General features: G+C 35.0%; 2 protein-coding genes across 5 annotated transcripts in view; one reads left to right on the plus strand and one right to left on the minus strand.

The window, feature by feature from the left end:
• Positions 1-25,214, plus strand: part of LOC128674510 (calmodulin-A-like) — a 151,970-nt gene that overhangs the window by 99,812 nt on the left and 26,944 nt on the right. The window lies entirely within an intron of this gene.
• LOC128674511 (troponin C-like) lies at positions 510-22,449 on the minus strand. Its single transcript, XM_053753035.1, has 6 exons — positions 22,342-22,449; positions 22,166-22,199; positions 12,225-12,368; positions 3,708-3,824; positions 1,018-1,149; positions 510-593 (listed from the first exon to the last, which is right to left on the minus strand). Exons 1-6 carry the CDS (start codon positions 22,342-22,344, stop codon positions 565-567), a joined length of 459 nt encoding a protein of 152 aa, XP_053609010.1. The 5' UTR covers positions 22,345-22,449; the 3' UTR covers positions 510-564.

Genomic DNA, 25,214 nt, shown 5'->3' on the forward strand with positions numbered 1-25,214 from the left:
TATACCAATCTGACTAATAATAGTTTTCATAGACCGACCACGATCTGTTCAGCACTCCATTAATAGTTCCAAGAAAGTTGTTCTGTGCGTTTCATTGAAGAGAAAGCAATATATATATTTCTATAGAAAGCAATATATTATCTACTGCACAGCTCAGACAAACCATACAGATCTCGTGGTATGCATCACCTATTACAAACCAGACCACCAGATTAGAAAAGAAAACACCAGCACATGGAGACACTACAAAAATCTAAAGGTCCTTCTGTTAGGACCAGGCTGATGTGGTATAGCCCGACATTTGTTCCCTACGTAACTTGCTGGTTTTTCGCAAAATCTGGCCGTAATATGGTAGTACTTACCCATCTTCATTGGACCAGAGAAAGTCCAGAAGGACCAAAGAAGGAAATATCAGAGCCCCAATCTATTTCCGAATATGCATTTTCTGAACACCAATTTACCGACACTACATTACTGCAGTGAATTCAAGCGGTGTAAATGAGACATCATTGATTTAAGTATCTGTTTATTCTGACTAGATTCCGCGCCGGTCTATTGTTTCTTCTAATCACCAGTCATCATTTCCATGAACTCTGAAATTAGAAGGTGGTTCCTATTTAATAATAAATTCTCACCCCGAATAATCATAAATTGGGTCGGTAGACGAGAACTGCGCGATATTCAAACCGCCCCGTTTCAATTGCTCCATTAATGTATCTAAACTCATTGGAATCTCAGTGTTAGTTGTGGTTGGAATGGACTAAAGTAATCTTTGCAAGTAGGTTGGGTCAACGAGGGAAAAACAAATCCCTCTCTCTGCTTGCCTCGTGTGAAATAGGCGTGATAATATGTACGTATGTAAAGACCAGCAAAACTATATAGACGTCGGACGAGGTGTAGCCACGTCGGATAGAAGAATTCCAAATCTTTGAAGCTTTTTCTTTCAGAGAAATTCTAAATGAAAGATATTATATGAGCAGTCTACAGCTTTCTCTATCTACGTATGTATGTACCAACCATCAAAGTCCACTGTGCCAGACTCATCAGTGTCAATCTCAGCGATCATCTCGTTGAGCTGGTCTGGCGTCAGCTGGTCGTCCAGCGCTGCCAGTATCTCTCGCAGACTCGACGTGGGGATATAGCCGTTACCTGAAAAGGATACAGGTTTTTAAAATATAATAGTTGTGTGACAAGAATGGCAGCTAGACTGAAGTAGGGCTTGGCACGTCTGACGCATGCGTCTGGAAAGACGACCATCGCGTATCCTATCAACGATAATCGAAAAACAGGAAGGTGAAGTCAAAAGTGATAGAATTTATACAGATATTAGACCTCCCTCTCCTCCACAGGCACTTTTTCAAATCAAATTATAAATTATATAGTACCAGCTTTTAGTTATTATAGTCATTTGGAGGTTGATATTTTAAAACATAAGCAGCTTATGTTTGATCGGGTGTTTAAGTACACGCATGCCACATTTCAAAATCTGTCCAGCAGCGGTTTAGCCGTAAAAGTGGAACAGATAAACCTTCGCAGAGAAAGAAACACATATTTATTTTTATTTATTTAACATTGTATTGTCATTTGTTTTCATTTGAAAACAAACATTTGTTTTCATCAATACAAAGTTAAATACATAAGTAAATTAAGCATTTAAGTAAGTATATTACTTCTTCAGAGCTTTAAAACGAAAACCTAATTATCTCGAACGTGAAATTGTGTGGGTTAGTTCTAGTTTGCATAACAATGTCCACCTATTAATATAGGTGTTTTACAAATCTGTAATAATTAACAATATCGGAAGTAAATTTCAGACTCGAATGCAATAGAAAGTTAGGCGGCTGAAGCGAGAGGGAAATCCGAGGAATGCTTGCCAAAATTGCGTTGGTATTCACACACGAAGTTTGTGTAATTCCACGAATGTTGTATAGGTACCTACATAAGTGAATAGTACATTCTGCTGTGATTGCTTTTCACATTTCGATGTTTGACCTTGTTACAAAATATCTCTGTTCGTAACGATACGCATGTCAGATTCGCGCAAGGACGCGTTTTTTGTGCCGTGTGTTTATAAAATATCTCTGTTCGTAACGATACGCATGTCAGGATCGCGCAAGGACGCGTTTTTGTGCCGTGTGTTTATAAAATATCTCTGTTCGTAACGATACGCATGTCAGGATCGCGCAAGGACGCGTTTTTTGTGCCGTGTGTTTATAATATATCTCTGTTCGTAACGATACGCATATCAGGATCGCGCAAGGACGCGTTTTTTGTGCCGTGTGTTTATAAAATATCTCTGTTCGTAACGATACGCATGTCAGGATCGCGCAAGGACGCGTTTTGTGCAGTATTGCGATCTTTATGCCAGCAATTCTAACACACAATTTCACATGGACGTCACTTTCCGAGGCAGCTCTTGAGCGTCAACACAAATACAAAATCAATTAGAAGTGTTTATAATTTTGCAGAACAATGAACGAACAAAAATGGAACTTCAGTCAATCTTTATTAGTTCTCGGAGTGTTTCGACCGAGTAGTTTGTAGCTTGTGAGAAATAACTATAAATATTGACGAGAAAAAGTGCCTGTGAAGGTCTAATTTCTGAATAAATGATTTGAATTTGAATTTGACCGCGCTGTCATTATGATTCGTCAATTTTCATGAGAAAGGAACAATTTCCCTAGTTAATGATACGGTTCAGAGTAGGTCTGTACGCAAAATTTAAGTTTTTTGAAGCACATGCTGCGGTGAAATTGGTTGAGTCTCCTCTGTTTTATATAGGGCAGTATGCTAATGTCTTTGTACATGTTGTAGATATTTTGTGGGAGTCCGCTGTTAACATGCGGCATCGTCGTATGTATTATGTCGAAGGCAAATTGACTTGTCATTATTTACTACTAGCTGCGCCCAGGAACTTCGCTCCCGTTGGAAATTCGGGATAAAAAGTATCCTATGTGTTTCTCCAGGTTATATTATACCCGTGTACTAAACAAACATACATCCTTACAAACTTTCGCATTGAAACTAATAATATTGTACTTATTAGGATGCTAAACTACATAATGGCGCGGCAAATTGAAGGATTATATGTGCCTTATTCACAATTATCGGAAGTCCTCAATTAATAAATACTCATAAAAAATTGACAAATCAGATTTACCGAGCTGCAATGAAAATAAACAGGAGATCTAAAAACGCGGCTAAATTTGGAAGTGCTGAATAAAAAAGTGTGTGTCCATAAGTGTATGTCGCAACATCAAACAACCTCGTCCTACCAAACAAATCTTTTGTACCTCGTACTTGTGTACGGTCAGACAAACAATATGAAGTGTTTGTTATTTTTGTCCAAAACACGCGTAACTAAGTCTCTGGAGGTTTCAGTGTTCGCTAACATTTTTGTTTATTTTTCGTGTACGCTGTAGCTTAGAATACTTTAGAAAGAATACAAAAGTCTGTGGAATTCAAAACAAATTGAAACTTATCTCGTGGTACGAATGTTTATTATTGATTGGCGCCGCACCGGCTCAAAATCAATTAGGCTATTTTTCTTTTTTTGGCAAATATTTCAAATCGCCCCGTTACCATTAATTATTAAAAATAAAAAGAACACATTTAAAAATCGAATATGTAAATTATTTAAAATTTATCAGCCTAAACTGAATTTAGAAGATATTTGAATAGGTATGTTTAAGTAAAATAAACCTTACCTTCTTTGTCGTAAAGTCTAAAGGCTTCTTTCAGTTCCTTCTGAAGAGCTTCGTCGTCCTCATCCAGAAAATGTGTAGCGACGCGAACAAACGAATCGAAATTTAATTTGCCGCTACCTGAAATGGAACGTTCATGATTTTTAAAATATGTTATATAAATCCATCCCGGCGTCACTCGGGTAAAAACTATACACCTAAATCTTCCTCAGAATAAACCGCACGAAAATTTGTACAGTAGTTTGAGTTTATCGCGAACGCGACAGGCAGACGCGACAGAGGATTTTGTTTTATAATATGTAATGATCAACATTTTTCTTTATACCAAACAGTCTACTATTGCTGGTGTTAGATTTTATTTAAGCGGCCTAAAGGAATCTGACAGAACTTTACGACGACAGTTCATATGAGTTATTTTAATTTTTTTCCTTCTCCTCATCAAGCGGAGGTCTATAAAATCTACATGAGTTAGAATGTTGTATTCATAGATCGTGAAAACACATGAGGAAGAATACGAAGCTGGCATCTTTCGATCACAGCCAGGCGTCTTAACCACTGGACCATCGCTAGTTCTATAAAAAATGTTCAAAACGAATGCTACAGCATTAGTTAAATAGTTATTTCTTTAGTTAAGACATTTACAGTAACATACACGCAAACATAATCTCAGTCGCCCACTAGTTTCCCAATAATCCATTATCTTGGAGCATAACGGTAATGTCGAATATAATCTACAAGATAGCCATTAAAACTTATGGCTTTAAACCGTCCATCGAGGCTTTATAGTGAACTAGCTTTTGCCCGCGGCTGCGCCAACGTGAATTTATCTTCGAAAGCGGAAGAGACACGATTTTTATATAAACTTTCACCCCCATTGTGATCAATTAGGTGTTGATTTTTGAAAAAGGTAGCCTATGTTTAAACGTGGGTCTTTAACTGTGGTATTTAACTACATGCATACCACATTTCATCAAAATCGGTCTAGCGGTTTAGCCGCTTATAACGTTTTGAACAATAATAGGCGTCGGGATGTGACGACCCCATCGCCCGATGGGTTTTTTTGGATTCCAGTGCAATCAGTCACTGCAGGGCAGCTTGTGGCGAGCTGTTGGTGAGCGGCGTCACCAAGGACCCGATCTCCAGGGGACCACACACACATGCACCTACACACACACACATACACACAGTAACACGTCCCCGCCTCTGTCCTGCCTTAGCCGGCCGGTCAGAGTGGAGTAGCAAGAGCAGAACATTCGCTCCAGAGTGGAAGTTTATTGCACGTAACTGTGGGGAAACCCGCTCTCGGGGGTAAGTCCCGTGATGGTGAAACCGGAGCCGCACCTCTCGACACCCTCAGCTGCTCCATTGTGTTGCGCCCTAGCCGTCTGCAGATGGCTTATTTAGGGGGCCCACAGGCACATACAGACAAAAAGCAGCGAGTCACCATCTACCACGTAAAGTTTTAGTGAGTAATTTTAAGGTATGTCCGCACTCACTCCATAAACCAGAAATCTGGCCCACTAACATCACATATACATAGCCCAAATCACGTAGATCCCTTCTCGGCAATAGTCTAGCAGCTGCGGGGGACTGTCCGTTGGTGTTCCCCGATGGTACACCAAGGGATGGATCTCTACAGATGCAGCCATCTCATTTTAGAATTAAAAGGTACAAAAAGGCCTCTTCAATGTTGGCTTCGGCCCCATGAATGCCTCAAAGGACCGGGTCCCGTTTGATCCGTGGCTGAAAATCCGTACCAATATAAGAATACAATAATAATAACACAACATCAAAATTCTCCAAAGGGCCTCTACGAGTTGGATCCATATTTCCACGCAAGCCTCTCAAAGGAGATACAAATAATAATGATTTTGATAATAATCAACAAATCTAAAATCCACAATCTTCAGTCCATATTTCCAACACCTGCACTATTTCATAATGAATAATATTCAACACGGCACATCTTGCATGACAAGAAACAATTGTTATAAACATTTACGACACGTAGTTCCCGAGATCGTTGGGAACATACAGCCGAACATAAAACGCGGGATTTCGGAGTAGCCGCTACACAAATCACTCTGCAATATGTAAAGTACTCGTAATATCTTAAAGTGCTCGCCGTTATAAATACATGCCAATGCAATTGCAGTTTATATAATACATTTTTGAGTCCAGTCTGCATAAAGTTATAAGAATATATGTGGATATGAGTACAAATGACGTTCCACGAGAAATAGTACCTGGATCAACCTTTTGTAATAGGCTAGTTGACAAATAAATAAATAAATATTAGGACAACTACATGTTTTTGTAATTTTAGTACAAATTACACAGATTGAGCTAGTCCCAAAGTAAGTTCGAGACTTGTGTTACGGGATACTAACTCAACGATACTATATTTTATAACATATACAAATATATATAAACATCCAAGACCCGGGCCAATCAGAAAAAGATCATTTTCCATCATGACCCGACCGGGGATCGAACTCGGGACCTCTCGGTTCAGAGGCAAGCACTTTACCACTACGCCACCGAGCTGTAAAATTTTTGTTGTGATGACTATTCGGAGGCACTTATATTAATAGAAACGCCAGTGATAATAACAATGCATTCAAAGATATGACAAAAATTAAGTCACACATTTTTGGACTCCTCCAAACGCTCCATGCTAAAAGTGACAGCTTACTAAAATGTTCGCAAAAAGCTTTGTATGTTTGTTCGACAGCTACACAAAGTATTACGTCTATGGTGATCACTTCCTAAATACTTATACAGTGTTACTGGTATCTAACGCATAACCTTCCAAAGACGCATAAGGTACATAGAGACTAACATCTTTTGTTCTACGACTTTTGTCTAAACGTAAACATAAACAACAAAAATGTTAATTTTTTAATTTTTTTTAGTTTTAATGTCGTTTCTATAATATGTTACCCTTATGTTCGATTCCGCTACATAACGCTAACTACTGTCTCGTGTTGCTTGGCTATTACATAGAGTTAATATATGTAGAATCGCAAATTCGTATTTTTTATTTGAAAAAAAAATTCTACGAACCACGAAAAGTCGTAGAATAAAAGTGGTTTGTTTTGATGTACCCAAGTAGTCTTTAGGAGGTTTTGCATTTGATACCAGTAACCATGTATAAATCAACCTTTTGAATCACTCTCTATCAAAACAGTATCAAAATCCGTTGCGGACAAACAGACAGCGGGAAGCGATGTAGTTTTATATAACATAGTGATGTGCATAATAGTCGTAAGCGACTGCCCTCTATAAGGATACTTTTTCTAGTGGAAAGTCTCATATTGCCAGCAGCATACAGACCACATTTATCTTCACACAGTCACAAAGCCATGTCACCGTGAAGTGCCGTGATGAATCGCACCCTCACGGCGCATGCGGCTTCAATTGCATAAACACTTATAATTCACTGAGGTATGCCATTCAGCGCACCAATTGGAACGGCGCCAATTCGAAACGCGACATAATTGTAGCATTTATATCACCTGCTGCCGCTCATGAGCGCTTAACTTTAGCTAGATCGCAACTGAATCTATCGTTCTAATATTTTTTATCGTATTAATGATAATATTTACGTCTAGCGTAAACTAGCAAGAATCATAGAGGGCCAATGTTCATAATTAAACTATCGCTTCAAACTTTCAAGGTTTAAGGTATATACTCAAGAAGGCTTGATGTTGTCGAAGGTGATGTGCGTGCCGATGGTCTGATAACCAAAAATGAGGCCGTGCGAAGTGGAGATTTCACCCTTTCACGGACCCAAAACGAGACACAAAAGAAAATTAATTGTTATAACGTGTCCTGCGAAGGGTTAAAAGTAGGAAAGCGGACGTTGAGTCGCGACTCTATATGGTTGACGAAGAAACAAAAAATCGAATGAAAGAGCAATTTCAGTTGATATCCGCCCAAGAAAAAATCAAAGAAAATTTGCACTTCCATCACTTCGACCTATCTATTCATATTAACAATCACTCGCCTCGTCGCCTCCGCTGTCCCCTTCGTTGTCATATCCATCACTGTCCCGACAATCTCATAATAATGTGAAGGTTTCGGCAAACTTTCTGATTGGATATTGGAGTTCGATTTTCGAAATTCGCACCCAAACAAGTTACCTCTTTTGAATTTTAACAGAAAATAATTTGATTGAATGTGCGAGTGAGCTCTTTGGTACAGTCAACTCAACAGCACATCAAATTACCCGGCATGAACCTCTACGGTGCGGTGATAGCGGCGAGTTTGCAACAATTTTGCGTAGGTTGATATACTATTGAATGATCATCATAGGCCTATCTCAAAGGGCGTTTGCATTTCACTCTTCAAAATCGAATAAATTCGAAGCGAGACGCATCGAAACAATCACATTTTGAGGTGTGGCTGTCGTTGCGTCACAATAACGCACTGTGATTGGTTAGCTGCATCTCAGTAAAGCCGCCCAGTATACTTATGTAAGTATACGTTGGGATAAAATGTTTGCTGTAACTAGAAAAGCAGTGTGTAGAACGGGCCGCATGATTGAAGCTAAAATCCTATTTAGAAATGTTATATCTTCTTATAAGCTGGGAGTAGTCCTATTTTAAATGGGAAGTGAGACGCGTTTTTGTTTATTACCCCAAATTCCTTGCGTAACACTGGCTACAAAGATTGTAATAAAAAATCTCCAAGATTAAATATATCATTTATCACGTAATAACTCTCTGGGACTCCCAATAGGAGAGCATCTGCGCGAAGCTCCAATTATTGTCCTAATTGCTCTTGGTGTCAGTTGAAACGACGTCTCTCATAATATCTATATTCTGCTATATAGATAGACTAGCAGTGTTACGCACGATTTATCATTCGTTGTTCAGGTTTGAATCCTACTAGTGCCACATGAATTTGTATACCAATCTATATGTATACTAACACACGAGTCAGATACAAATTCATGAACTAAAAACCAGCGCTTTTATGGCAATAATAATTAAATTTCTTTGCCTTGATGGCGAGACATGTTGGTCCTTATATTATCTATTATCTTTTACCACGTTTCACGTAAATAACTCATTATATTTCATAGACCACCACTTGGTTATGGAAAACATCATGAGGAAACCTGCGCATTGTTGGACAGTTTAGTTCACTAGTTAAATAATAGAGGACTTGAATGACGCCCTGGAGTTGACTTATCACCTGGGTTAATTAGGTCAATTAATTAAGTCTATTATGGGCCAATGACAAGGGAATTGCTGTAGCTGCTGTATAATTTATATGCTATTTCGACTCGTTCAAAAGAAGAAAATTAGATAGAATCTATTCATTAAGCTAACCCAGATACATTTAAATTCGTATAATCTTTCGATCGAATGTCTTGTAGATTTTGTATAACAAATAAGCGCAGTAACAACGAAAAATGTAAATAATTTTATTTTTTTTCAAAAAAAAATCATTTTCCGTCGAGTCATTTATGAACTTGGTAACTTTTCCCGGGAAACAGGAACGGCGGAAAACATGACAGACCAGTTTTACCAAAAGGTTTTACCCGACCGCAGTCGGAACAGGCCAATAGTCTCATACTATAATCTTTATATTATATTTGCTAAAATACTTTTGATTCGATAAATAAAATTTATATAAAGTGAGTAAAATTTTACGAGCCATTCTGTATTGTAGTTTTAGGATACAGTATCGCATATTGAACTCCATTAAGGCCCTATTTTCACAAACACGCAAGGGTAAGAAGAGAATATAGCAACAAAAAAGAAACAATTCATATAAATCCGAAAGTTGTCAATCGACTCCAACGGCGGAGTTTACGTTTACTTTTAATCCCAGTTATTTTTTGAGGAAAAAAATAATTATACCGTGTGAAATTCACGCGGACGTAGCCGCAGACAAATCTAGCAGATGACAAACTCAAAATAATACATACATTTATCTCGAATTTTACAGCACGAAGCGTGTAGGTAACCTAACATTTGTAATCCCCAAAGTTAAACGAAAATTTTCATATGCATTTACGAATACGAGTGCAGTGGCGAAGTTGCACAGTTGCAATATATTTGCCACCTGTCCTGAGCCAGCAGATATGGAACGAGATTCAGGGGCGTGTAGCTATTGACGTGGTGATTGAGCTGAAAAGTACACGTGTTTTTGTATCATGAGCATGACCTGATGGTGCACGCAGGAACGGCTCCCGACGGTGTACTCCTCAACTTTTTGTTACGCATTGAATGCAATAAAATCTCTGTAATGCATAAAAGATTGTCTAAAATGTCATTATAGTAAAAAAATCTTAATAGTGTCGACGTTTTTAATAATTTTTGGCGTGTTATTGATATTGGTCCCCCATGATAGTCGGTCACAGTCTACTGCGACTATGATACAAACACAATGTAGTATTTCTAAGCTTGCCAAAGCTATTCAAACGGGCTGTAATAAATCACTGCTCTTCCTACTGGATTTACTGAGTTCAAAATATTGGCACATCATTTATTATTACTGTAGAAAGGATGCATAGATTGATCATAAAATATTTGAGACATAAATCGAGTAGTAAATAAAAGTCACTTTTGACAGACAATCAGGTAGTTTATGTCATTTACTGGTATACAAATATAATAATGAGTTGTGTGCGGATTGTCCATGGATTTAGATTACTATTACATATTTAGTTCGAGCGTAAATAAAGTTAATGTGATAAATATTTATCATCGAAAAAAGGTAGCAGAAAAAAAGTATAGTGTTCGCGGAAGATATTAATAGCCAAAAACTGTAACGCTTCGATTTTATGATCGTGTCTTCAAAGATGGCTGCCTGTCTTCTCTCCTAATTGAGCGACATCTGCTGGTCGGGCGGTTGATGGAGCGAAAAATTATGTTCATAGTGACATTATTGCGATTTAGTTCTGGCAACACTATCCAGGGAAATTGCGTGACGAATGTTTAAATAAAAATTTCATAATTGTGCCCAATGTGCGTAAATCTAATTATCCGTTTTGAGGTGACAGTACTAACAAACCCAGTTTCACATCTACTTACAATGAATTTTAATTATTAACGCTTATAGGTTAGGCATACTTATATAATTATATAGATAGATATACTTATTTAGCTATCAATTTATTGGATTCCTCTCTAGGAATAAAATCTCTCTTTAGGTATATAATACGGTATTTCATTCATCTTTTAATGCATTTGGAATGTATGAAGTTATCTGGAATTAAAAATAATAAAAGGCAAAGTTAAAAAGTTTTTTGAAAATACCCACCGCACCGTCCATTTTCGTGGCTAAACAACTATTTTCTAAACGTATTCTTTCGCTCGTAAACTTAAAAATGTGCTTACAACCGAAATTAGTCCGGTTTATTTTTGTAAATGCGTTCCCTTGACTCCTGTTTCATTGCTTTTTACTGCTGTTTTCACGGAATTTTCCGAGAATTTGTAGTAATTCTTTTGAAGTAGAAGAAAGAAGTAAGTTTGTATTTATTTTCCTTTTCACGTGCATTTACAATAGTAGACATATTTTGACAAATTTCATAAGTGAAAATTAAATATGGGTTTCACGACCTTTATAAAAAATCTGAAACACGCTTCGTCAATAAAAAACCTGCCAAATATCTGCCACATTATTAGGAAAATGTGATATAGTTAGCTTTGTATTTACCACTATATGAATCCGATAAAGGAATAAATTTTTAAAAAATACCCTTCAACACTACCTCTCTCTCATTGTCACGTCTGCTTTACAGTAAAACAGACGTGACAATGAGAGCTCCCAGGTTCGATCCTTGGTTAGGTCAGGATTGAAAATGATCTTATTCAGATTGATCTGACATATATGTTTATCTATACGTATATTGTATATTATTATAATTTATAGTAATCCATTAACAGTCTCGATATTACTTTGGGTCTATCTCAATCGATGTGGTCAGTCCATCTATCTATATATATATAAAAGCAAAAAACACTCACTCACTCATGTATCACGAAATCTCGAAACTACTGAGCCCATGATGATGAAATTTGGCAAGAAGGTAGATTGTGACTAGGAGACGTCCGCTAAGGGATATTTCGAAATTCCATCCCTAAGGGAAATGAAATAGGGGTTGCCAGCTTGCATGAAACTTCGTCATTTTTGAAGTAAGACACATGAAATTTTTTATTTATATTTGTATTTAGTAATTTATATATATAGTTAGTAAAGTATACGGAAAATGGCATGGGACACGTTGCGGGAAAAGACATGGGACAATTTGTAGGAAACGGCACGGGACAAGTTTCGGAACGAGACACGTAGCGGAAATCTTAGCGGGAAACGGGGAATTGAACTAAAGATGACAAAAATACGAATGTGAATCATAGTAATAAATACATTTTACCAGTCTTAGAATACGCTATAAAAGAATAACTGAAATTTTACTTCGATTCCTTTTAAGAACTGAAATTCGCGCGTGCGAAGCCGCGGACAAAAGCTATAAGTAACAATATATTTATTTAATAACTTTACCATCGACATCCTCGTCTTCCAGCATGCGGTCCAGCTCGTTGTCATCGAAGCTGTGCACCATGGTGTTCAGGATGGTCCGTACCTTCTCCTTCTCTATCCTTCCCTGTTTGCTTGAGTCGAACATGCTAAATGCTCGCCGGAGCACTGGAAGAAAACACTTCATTTATAATATTGTCAATTAAAGTTTAAATGACACGAAGTGGTCAACAAAAATCTTATCTGTCAGTGTTAGGTTTACAATTTTCGATCATTAGCGAAAATACTGGACGCATATTAACAAAACATGTGCCGAGTTGCATTGCAGGTGGACCTTTTGCGACATTTATCGGTAATATTGCGGGAATATGAAACCATTAAAATAATTATAACTGTAAATTGATCATATTTTGAACAGCGTGTGTGTTGTAAATCTCTCCACAGTCTCTTGCTACAGCTAATCCATTTCTCCGTGGACAAAATTTTGCGTCTAAAGTACACATAATGACATAATTATATCAGTAGATATAAGAGAATTCATGAATGTTTATTGCGAAAAAATATAAGATAAAAACATGGTATTAATATGTACTATAGTTTGCAAAAAGAATCACACGCAAGTTGATAGAAATCAATTGCATACCATTATATTATCAAGATTGCATATACCCTGAATCTGAACATAGTTGTCAAAGTTATCGGCAACTGTTACAATAATCCGTGCTTGCGGACAGATCTCACGGGGCCAACTAGAAATTTACGGGAACCAACCCAACTGGAGGGAAAAGTCTATCTCTCCCCGGGGTATTGAAAACCTACTTATAAGACACTGTACAAAAGAAATATCTTGCAAAGACTATCTGTATTCTTGAGTATTAGGTATATTTATTTTTGTAATCTGCGGCTATTTTGAAGTATTAACACTTTCGCGGACGGGCGATTTCTATAACTGTTCAACAATAATCTTCTATAGTATCTCCTCGAGCGTCCGCGAACATGTAAAATCCAAACTTTATGCTATTTTTTTATTGAGAGTTTAGGTAATTTTGATATTGAAAATCAAAGGAAAATCAGTATATATAAGTTACCATACTTAAATTTTTTAAAGCATCGTATAACCTCCAATTTGAATTGTGGTTAAATATTTTTTGCGGAAAATCATTATTGTATTAATATTATTTGACATGTTCCGACTTTTTTCAACTTAAACATTAAAATGAATTCCTAGAATAAAGTTAAGAAGTCCCATCAAAATAAACAAAACTTTGGTTAATTAAAATACTAACAGTGACGAAATATGCCTCCGCTGGACATCTTGAGATACAAAGATAAGGAAAACAGTCTCTGGTACGGCTCGTATCCGTTTCCGGGGCTCTTTGGGACGGCCCGCAATTACTTTTGTGGTATAAATAGCCTTTAATGAACTTTATGACGTAAGAGGAAAAATACCTAAGTATAGGTTATTAGAATTGATGACTGAAAAAAAAAATGTATGTAATATAGTCCACAGGACATCCCACGGGAGCGCAGCTCCGGCGCGCTGCTAGTATTCTATATTTATGTGACAAGGTAGAGGGATCGTTTTAATTAAAATCATTGAACCCAAACCAATGTTCATATTATAAATATTCACGGAACCACAATATCGGGAAACAGAATTCCACTTAAATGTTTCAGATGCGGTTTTGTAGTTCCAAAACTCCCGGAGCTTTTTGTTCTGTAAGCTGAAACAATTTAAACTGACTAAATTGTTTGAGTTGTACAAAGCTGGGCAAAATTAATCGGTCAAAATTTATATTTACTAGCAAAATTTTATGTCTACCTATTTCATCTCATTCTATTTTATTTTCATTCATTCATATTTGCTTGCAAATGATTAATTTTTTTGTTACAAAATCGTCTGAATTTAAGTATTTTCCATTTTTTCATTTATTTTATAGGGTTGGCACATCGTTTTAAAAATCATTATCTATCCCTGTTATTCATAAAAACAATAAAGCATACTAGATTAAAGCTAAAGTATATTTTGTCTCTATCGCACTTAAAAAATTTTTGATTAACGCTTAGTCGTTTTTGGTATACGGCATGGCATAAACTATAATGAATCGACAATAAGGGCGTAGATCACATGCAAATAAAACGGGTAAGTAGCTGGGTGAATTTTCGAGCACCCTCCTTCAAATTTCAACAAAGATTTCAAATCTTTTTAACACCCTAATCTATGAATAATAATTTGTGTTGTATTGTGTGTTATGTATTTTATCAAAAAAATATTTTTAATATTTTAGAATTAATGGTAATTATGGCGGTCATAATGCTTGAAAATTCTTAGAAAGCTGACATTATAAATGCGAAAGTTTGTTACCTTTTCACGCTCTATCTACTCAAACAATCTTCTTGAAATTTTGGGCCCATATAGTTTGAAGTATGGAGAAGGACATAGGGTACCTTTCATCCCGGAAAAATAACTGCTTCCGTGGGAAGCTAGTACACTATATAGTGACGGGTCCAGTGGCAGGAGCGCAATGTGTTTTTCTGTCGGTGGGTATCTTTATCCCGAAATTTCCACAAACGCATATCTCAAATTACATCATAACGAGCTCTTTATTTCAACCACATTGTTATTTTTATAATTTAATGGATCATTTATTGCATAATTAGATGTGAAGATTTCAATGATAAATAACCACATCGTAAAAACTGCTTCGTGTTTATAACCTACTTTATTTAAAAGAGTGACCGTCATTTTATGTTACTACTAAAACGTGTTCAGTCATGGATTTTGTGGCTTCAGCTGAAAGGTTTACACTGTGTTTTGTCTCCGTCATAAAAATACAGACATTTTGTAATTTCACTTTACCTACGTTTCTCAGAGTAATATATTGATAACCAAATATATTTGAATGTTATATATTATTGACGAAATGTCCCTCTCTCTCTGACCTAAATTAATATTCCCAAGAAAGGTTCCATCATATATACACATAAATCACATAACCTCAATATCCACAAATTATAATATCGGAACATTTATAACTCCAGATGTTTGTGAAGGGCCAAACATATGGACCTTTCTGTAGGGCTGCCATTTTTAAAATAATATAAACAGCTTACAATAATTAAAGCTGATTTATGCTGACTTTTTATCAAAAGGCTAGCAAACGAATTGTTGTTTAAATTTTATTAAATATATGAATTTCAAGAGATAAAGATTTTTTTTCCTTTTTAATATAAATAAATAAAGGAGTTTGTTTGTAATAACTTTATTACACGAAAATAAGTACATTAATACAAAATTAATACAAGAAAGATACATTGTACAACGGCGGACTTATCCCATGTAGGGATCTCTTACAGTCGACCGGCGATAGGAGTTTTGATTAACCTGGAGATTAACTCGAGTGTACCGCAGGGAATTTCACCAACATACATACCTTATAGCAAAAGCCAGTAAAACCAATCATGTCCATCACAAACGGTGCTATAACGTATCTGGATGGAACTCTACTAGTGCTCTGCTATGTTGTGCTAGTTGAAGCTAAGTATCGAACAACCAATATTTTGTTTGTAAAAAATTATGCAATTTTGTTGACTCAGGTCGCGTAGTGCTTTAACTACAAATAAAAATTGACAAAATTCCATTGATTTCTTGAAAATTTGCTCTGCACAGCACAGCTATGGTAAAGTTGGGCCAAAGGATTCGACAGGAGCTCTAAGCTATGCAACTGAAGTTAAGTTAATAAAATTCAATTGGTTTAGGTCGCTCCAGTGGGCGGGGCATCGCGTGACCTAAACCAATAGATTTTCGTTACTTTAGACACACTGAATTTTATTGCTCGAAACTTAGGTTCAATTAGCACAGCTTAGCACAGCACTAGTCGAGTTCGGATGCTAAAACAGAATAAATGGGAACCCTACTAGTCGTGTGTATTATCGCTTGGCCGCCAGTGTACGGACCCGTCGAAATCGATCGCTCAGCTTTTACTTGGCTGATGTGTACGGTGTTGCCATGTGAAGGATTCTGTCTTATTTTCCTTATAAAGAACTCTTCGTAATCCCCGAATAGGGATTTTATTTCGCCTGGCAACAATTTCCAAGGCTATCTAAAAATAAAATAATAAGAATAAAAAAAAATGATTTTTCTCTTTACAAAATAATGTATTTATAACTAAGAAAAATGTATTAAATGACTTGATATAACTTTTATATAATCAAATAACAATCTCAAACTGATCTCTCGCTCTCTCTCTCGTCAGAGGGTAAGTGTAAGTTTGCATTTCCCTTCACACTGAGAAGTAAATTGAGAATTTCACTGTTGAGTCGATTCGCAGTGAGACGCAGCTAACACATCGAGAACCCCACCTCAATGTACACTACACTTTGTCCTCTGACGGTGTTTCTAATTACATTCGTCATAGTGAGCACAATTAAAATATTTAGGCTTAGTATCTTACAATCTCTAATGTGTCCAGTGTCCTATAATGTCCAGTCTCACAATGTCTAGTGTCTTAAATAGTCCAGTTTCCGAACGTCCATTTCCTAAAATGTTCAACGCTTCAGAATGTCTTGTAAATAAACTTTAAATTGTTTTAAATTCGACTGTTGTTTTATCATTTGCCTGTTTTTAAATTCTCTTTGGAAATGCAGTTATTACCTATCAGCTTCATCAGGGATTTTTATCCCTTAGTCGCCTCATATGTGAAATACAAAAATTTCTGTCTATTATGATGTCATTTATCATAAAGTTCATAATTATGGTTTACCGAATGACTTTTGCCTGCGGCTTCGCCCGCGTTAATTTTGCACGTCCGCTCATAATTTATTATTGCCAATATCTCGGGTTCTAAGCAACGTATCGCGATGAAACCTATAGCAGATTTTGAGTTACACCATCTGCTATATAGCGTGATGCGCAAACAAATAGATAGACAGATAAACAAAATTTATTAAAAAAGTTTTTTAAGCGCTACGGTGACCACTTACCTTCAGGTGGGCCGTGGTTTATCTCTTTGGTAGTATAAAAAATATGGTCACTCATTGTAGTAGATCGTTTTGTGTTCTAGATTACACAGTTTGAGGGAAATATATTCCCGAAAGTAACACTAAATCTTCCATAGGATAGAATTCTAGTGTAACAAATGGGGAAACGTATATTGTGCTCTGGGGAGAGACCAAAAGTTAAATCTTTAGTAATACAAGTAATGCGAAATGTTTTAACATTTAATAGAATAAACAAAATCGTTTTTTTTTTGACATGAAATTTATACCTGCATTCATTTATTCTTAATTTATTCAGTCAGGGCTGTGACGCCGTGAAGCCCGAGGATCGTGATTAAAAATAATCTCCAAACACAAAATCCAAACATTAAACATTAACACTAAAAAGGTACAATACAAAAGAACACCGAATATAGATTGAATACTATATGTCAGCCATAATGTTAGCCGAAATGGCGACCAGCTCAGCATGGTGCCATGGTATCGAGCCAAGGTGCTGATTTTCGGCTAGAATCAAGTAAAAAAAGCGAGTTAGACCCGTGCACCGAGGGTTCATAATTCGTACAAAATTTTGAATATTCGGCTGTGATTTTATAACCGGCCGCCTGCCTAACGTCAACCCTCTTTGGGAATGCTATGGTTGCCTATTTGTCCTTTAGTCGTCTCGTAAAGTGGGAATGGTGAAAAGCGGGAAACAAATTACAAATATATATTTTTTTCTGTGATGTACCTAAGTATAAATTACCATTTTTTGAATTTTTTCCTATATTAGCATATATATGTATGATTTTACTTTATCCCAAATTTAATGATTCTAGGTCATCGGGAAGTACCCTGTATGTTTTGATTCCTTTGTGAAATCGCAAAATGCACTCATTTTGTATGGAATAAATTACAAGTACAACTTTTTTTCTGTGATGTAACTATAAATTACTAATTTTCAGATTCTTTCCTATGTGAGTACGGTATGCCCCAACTTTTTGCCAAATTTCATGATTCTTGGTCTACAGTTTTGATTCCCATGTGGTTTTGATTCCCTTGTGAAATCGCAAAATATCGCAAAATATGCGACATAAACGGTCATATTTTTTGATCGCATTAACCGTAGACCTGGGTATTTCGTATAAATTTCAACTTGATACCTTTACGCGTTCCTGAGAAAAAGGTTCTTGACAGATGGACAGACAGACAGACGGACGGACGGACAACGAAGTGATCCTATAAGGGTTCCGTTTTTAAGGTATGGTGGCAAAATAAACAAGTTGATATGTACGGAAACAGAAACAAACAACAGCAAACATTAGGACTAGATAGGAGACTAACGTACAAGTGTAGTGAAACAATATTAATATAATAACAGGTACATAAATAGGATAATATTTGAGGAATTAAACATATACTGACTGAGGAAAATATGTAAAAAAAAAAGGATAATAAAGATAAATTCTTACATGCAAGCTATGCAGAAATATATATATATAAAGAATAAGTATAATTAAACTAGAAATAATTTCATGTATTGCCCACAATTTGCAGTAAATTCTTTGATTCGTTTACGGAATAGATATGGAGTGGCTAATATTTAGAATAGGAATTCTATAAATTATGTTAAAACATTCGATGAAGAGAACACTAGACGTGAATTAATTTTAATTTATGTACACATTTCTTGTAATAATGTTATTTTTTTCATTTTTTACATTGTGAACGTTCGGTAGTTTAATTGAGAATACTTAGGTTGAAATCGAATCAACAGAAAATTCTTTTTTTACGTTTCATTTAACCAGTAAAACATTTGTATCATAGACACAGAATTAGAAGATAATAGTAATTTCTCGGCGAAATCAACTATAGGTGCCTACCGGAGAAGTGATTTTTAGAAATCAACTCTGGATGCCACCCGTGATGAAAGAGGCTCTATATTTATTTATGTAAATGAAAAAAATAATAATAATGTTATTACAAACAAATGTAGGTACTATAATAGATACCAAACGTATACATGTACAATACACATACAAACAAATGTATACATATTATTCATGTACCTAAAATGAATAATATATAGGTATCGGTTCTGTTTTGTACATTCTATATTTACCATTCGCATACCATAAAGTGAACCTAAAATTCTTATATATACATATAACTGTTATTTAAGTTTAATATAAATATTTTACTCTCCGTGGTAAAGTATTCTGAGAGAATCTAATAATAAATTTGTTGGCAAAATCGAATGCCTTTCGATTTTCGTCATAAATTAACAAAACCGTTGATCCAAAACTTTGACGAGGGTTCACTAATTAATTCTTAATTTTGTTGTCTGTACTACTTTCACAAGCATGCTGTAAATTTCGAGATATTTATATTTAAACTAGCTTTTGCCTGCGATGTCGCCCGTGTGAATTCCTAGCGCCAACTGTTTTATTTTTCCCCGATGAAAGGTCGTTACTTCAAATTTCTTGTGCGAAAAATTTCAAGAATATCTCTCGAGCAGAGAATGCGTGAAGAGGAAACAAACAAACAAACAAATAAACAAACTTACTTTCGCGTTTATAATATTATCTAGGCTACACTTCGCGGTGTCACTAGCTGTTTAATAATTGTTGTTTATTTAAAAAATGTTTATTTAAAATCTTTTTGTACAATAGCGCCATCTACTTTGAAAGGCAACATTGAATATCAAAATTTCGACCTACTTACCTCAACACCAAATTTCATAAAAATTGTCTTAGTCGTAAAAAGACTTCCAAGATATTTCGAGAATCGAGGCGATTAAACATTTTAACACATCATAACAATAAAACGGGTTATTTTTCACAAAATGTGCGTTTTAAATGTGGATTATGTGAATTATTATTGCATGGTTAATGAGGTCTACTTTAGTCTGTTACGTCTAGTTATCTGCATCGTAGTTAAATATATTGGGACAAAATTACAAATGTGACGATTGCCATTGCCATCTATATACATTTCTATGTAATTTTCATTAGAAAATGTCGTAATGACGTGAAAATCTAACGACGATTCATCATAATCAAAGCATTTTATTTAGAAATTAGACCTTCGCAGGCGCTTATTTCATATGTCATATTTCATATTCAAAATTAATTAATATTTGCCAAAACTGCAGTTGTTTGCACTTAGCTAAGTACTAGTATTTCGGAACGATAACATAAGAGAAGATCTTTGTGATAATAATGTTGACAGAGAGATCAAACAATCATATTGAATAAGAAAACAAAAAATCCTGTCCGAGCAGTAAACCGTTTAGTTCCCTCGTCGGAAGCCGTTCATGGGTGCACCATCATGTCTATTGAATTGTCATTCAAAGTAAACGTGTGAACAAAATTTCCGCTCAATCCATTGAAGAAGTAAAATTTATATAAATTTGTGTAAAAATTGGCCTTTTTGAAAAAAAAAAACTTGTTCGACGTCTGATTACGCTTTGTGTAAACAAAAGAAAAGCTGTGTTTATCACAGTATATGCACGGCCTAATTACACTACATACGAGCTACCATTCAAACTGGCTTTCATTGTCATATGTTGCGTGTGCAGTACAGTTGCGTTCAATTGATTGCGCTGTTTGCAGTTTGCAGAGCGTTCCGGCCGCTGCGGCCGCGCTGTCATTAGTACAATTTTACAAACTTTAACAAAGACTTCGTTTACGCTAAAGAATTAGTTTTACTATATGACTTTAAAATAATTAATCTGTACAGTGGTAACGTGATTTTTAATAAAGATTGATTTTGGAAATTATTCTTTTCTCAAGAAAATTAATGGATTGTAAAGCCACGCTTTTAGGGAAAATATGGAGTGGTCATATTTAGGGCTGGAAACACGTGTCGTCTATTCTTCAGAAACCATATCCATAGCTGGTACATGTGTACTTGAAACATCTATGATTAAGAAATATTGAAAGAAAAAAAAAACAAAATAAAGTAAATCACATAATTAATAATCAATCTCCAAAATAAATAAACATATTAGGACAAATCACATAGATTGAACTAGCCGCAAAGTTCGAGACTTGTGTTAGGGGATACTAACTCAACGATACTATATTTTATAACAAATACATATATAGATAAACATCCAAGACCCGGGCCAATCAGAAAAAGATTTTTTTAATATATGAAATATTTACTATTTATTCGAATACAAATTGAATGAAATGTCGCCGTGCGGTGGTGGCCAGCATTCCCGCAGTTTTCAATTTGTTTCCGTTGCACATGCAATTTTCCATTTGGCAAAACTGGCGCTTTTTTATTGTTATGGCAATTAATTTTGCATGCTATTTATCCAAAATGCGTTGGGAGTGTTTCCGGTTTGGCTGCCAATTTGGCGTTTCGGGACTAGCTTTTGCCCGCGGCTATGTCCGCATGAATTTATCTGCGAAACCGGACAAGACATGATTTTCGTTTTTAACCCTAAAATTATATTCTTCGCGTGATCTTTGAACGAACGTAAATTATTACATTTAAAGTTCTGAATACAAATTTAATATTGTACTAAACTTAATTTTCAATTTCTAATTTTCAAAATCCTTTCCTCAATGTATTTAGGCAAAAAAATATTTCAAGTTTCGAAAGTTTCTTCGATATATTATTGAGTGAGTATCAAATGTTATTAATGGGATGTTTAAAGGTTAGGTTTTATTTAAAACAGTAAATGAAGGATTAACTCAAAATATTTACATAAAACACTACTTTAAAACTACTTTAAAACAAAAAAATAGCTGCGCCCGTGGGAATTTCGCATATAAAAAGTATCCTTATTAAAATATACTGTGTCATTTCAGGTTATATTCAACCCGTGTAACAAATTTCGTAACAATCTGTCTAGTAGATTTTACGTGAAAGAGTAACAGACAAACACACAAACTTTGGCATTTATGATATTAGTAGTACTACTTAATAAATAAAACTGAATAGTTTTATTTATTAAGTAGGATATGATCACTTACTTGTAATTTGTTCATCGTCAATTTGATTTGTTGTCTGCAAACAGGAATATAAATATATATTACTTTAACTTATCGTAATATAATAATTAACTTACATAGTTTAGTACATATATTTAAAATAAATAAATAGTAAGTAAATTGTTTGTAAACTTTTAAACTAATTAATTCGAACACACCATTTTAAAATTGGAACTGAAGCACGGGCTTCCCAGACCATGCGCACGCGCCGAAATTGTGATACTGGCCACTTACAACATTGACGTTAGCTGGAAGCTGGAATTTATGTTTGCACAATGCATGATGTCCGTTGTAGTTTTTGATCAGGTGATCTTGTCAAGGCGATATTTTAATTTCTCATTTTTATAAAAAATATACTTAAGTATGTATATATATTTTTACTTAATAAAATTTCGTCGATTATCTAAGTAAATTATGTAAAACTGACATAATGTATAAAACTGTTATTTGTAGTTTTGAAATCATTTACTACAAATTATTAAAAAAACTATCTAGTGCTAAGTTTATACTTTGTTCGTTTGTTTGTATACAAAGACTTTTTCTGAAGGACGCGTATGTATATATTGCGATCTCACAAGGGAACCAAATTAAATTTTGTAGTAAGCAGTAGATTTCACGCCAAAGGGTTAATTTTATAGTTTAGTTGGAGCTTGACTTGCATTTTGTACTATAGTTGGCCTATAAGGTGCATGTTTATAGGTCTGGTACATAAGCCCTGTTAGTTTAATATGATATAAGCCTATCTAAAGCCACTGATTTAGTTGGCTTCTATGAATAGCCAACACAAAGTCATATCGAATCCATCGTAAGATTTAAAATAACAAAATAATTTGAAAAAATAATAAAATAACAAAACAAAATAATTGAAAGAACATCTTTCTTAATTTAATTAATTTTTAAAATCTTAAATGTGTTACATTTATGTTTAAAAAAATAAATTAGTAAAAGTTGTATATTTTTGAAGTGGTTTAAGAAATCTTTTAAATTAATTCCTCTCAATTTCTCCAAGATATTTTAAAATCGAGTTAATTCTAAAGTTGAAGGTTGTTAAAGTCTTATAATTTATGCATAGGCTGGGCTCGGGACAATGATCTTTATAATGCGTTCTGTAATGGCTGAGTTCTTTAACTTAAAATATTATTTTTTTAACCTTAGAATTACATTCTTCACGTGATCTAACGAATGTAAATTGTTACAATTAAAGTTCTAAATATAATTTACTAAGTCATTTAGAAATTATTATAATATTTTACTAAACTAATTTTAATTTGACGACCTCGTTGGCGCAGTGGCAAGGTTCTTGCCACTGAACCGAGAGGTCCCGGGTTCGATCCCCGGCCGGGTCATGATGGAAAATGATCTTTTTCTGATTGGCCCGGGTCTTGGATGTTTATCTATATATGTATTTGTTATAAAATATAGTATCGTTGAGTGTTAGTATCCCATAACACAAGTCTCGAACTTACTTTGGGGCTAGCTCAATCTGTGTGATTTGTCCTAATATATTTATTTATTTTATTTATTTATTTATTTATTTCTAAATTTTCGAATCAATATATATTTATTTATTTTAATATTTATTTTTGTTAATGCAAGAAAGCCAACAGGTTCTCCACACGTTTTTTCTTATTGCAGTTTTATCCGAAATAAAATAAGTACATTATAAAGATATTTTGGGAACATTTCGCATTTATGGATTCAACTAATGCATACAGGTTCAGGTTTGATAAGTCGTCGCGTCGTTACAAAGTCACATCGTACATTTAGGTGTACGATGTTCGTCTATGTTGTTCATTATAGTTCGTTGCAGGCTTCTAGTCAGTTACATATCGGAAAGAGTTACCGGTTCACTTTTATTAAAGCAGTGTGTGCACTAAAACTCGCTTCACGATTCAAGGATCACTGCTTATCCTTCAGCGGGGATACACGAGGCGACTAAGCGTCATACTGCCGTGGTATAACTAAAATGCCGTTATCTGACATCAGGGCGATTTTTAATTTTGGTTTGCTAGAAAATGAGAAAAAAAAACTCTTTCGATCTGTATTTGCGATTTTTCGATAGCTTGATTAGTTTTGGAAATAACAATTGTAATATTGCCGTTATGTACACATATTTTGCTTGTCAAATAGGCTAAAATGCCTTTAAGTAACTTTGCGAGTCTATACAGCCGCTAAGGTTGGATAACTCATACCTTTGTTAAAAAAAATATCATAAGGTTGCTTGTCAGTATTGCCGTTAACTGCATTTTTTGCACTATAAAGGGGTAAAAATACTTTAACTGTGTTATTGTTATTTTATTTCTAATAGAGCAGTATTATATTGTTAAGTTAAAACGTCGTTAATTGAAAAAGCTAGACTTAAATGTGATTAACGTCGTATAACGGCTTTATAGCTTACTACTAATGTTTTGACTTTTCGTATGTTACAAGCCAATAGCGGCTTCTCGAAAATATTCAAACAACGTGTTGTCCGCCACTGTTAGACTGCAGTGTCGTTATCTCACAGTGATACACTAAAATGTCGTTAACGTCTCTCGCGCGCGGTACCATCGGAGAGGTCGGAGGTCGAATTAGTGAGTCGCAAGCGCTTGCTCCGGGTCTGTTCCCGCCAATTTCGCAACGATGACGCTTTAGGTGAGTAGTTTTTTAGCTAGGTGTTTAATAATATTATATATTCATAAAATACCTGCCATGCATGTACTTTTAATTCAAATAGTTTAATTCATATCGTTCTATTATGATGTTACGGAGAGGCTATGATGGAAAAGACTAAAAAATACTCTCGAGGTCTACATGTGACATAGGACAACTAGTAAAAAATATTATTTTTGTGTTTTATAATACACATACATATATACACATATTTATTTACATATATACACAGTATTTATTTTATTGTTACAGAATTTCGGCTGTTTCCATGAGAAGTAAATGTATTTTAGAGATGGAAAAGAAAAAAATTGAGATTACTTATAATGAGCTTTCATCACTTCAAAACTTACCCCATATTCTCAGTCCTTAACTCATTCCT

Source organism: Plodia interpunctella, chromosome 13 (assembly GCF_027563975.2).
Source record: "Plodia interpunctella isolate USDA-ARS_2022_Savannah chromosome 13, ilPloInte3.2, whole genome shotgun sequence".
NCBI lineage: Eukaryota > Metazoa > Arthropoda > Insecta > Lepidoptera > Pyralidae > Plodia > Plodia interpunctella.

Coding starts and splice junctions, on each gene's coding strand:
- LOC128674511 (XM_053753035.1), bottom strand. Junction 3,825..12,224: donor GGAAGACGAGGATGTCGATG/GTAAAGTTATTA, acceptor GTTCCATTTCAG/GTAGCGGCAAATTAAATTTC. Junction 594..1,017: donor TGGCACAGTGGACTTTGATG/GTTGGTACATAC, acceptor TTCTAATTTCAG/AGTTCATGGAAATGATGACT.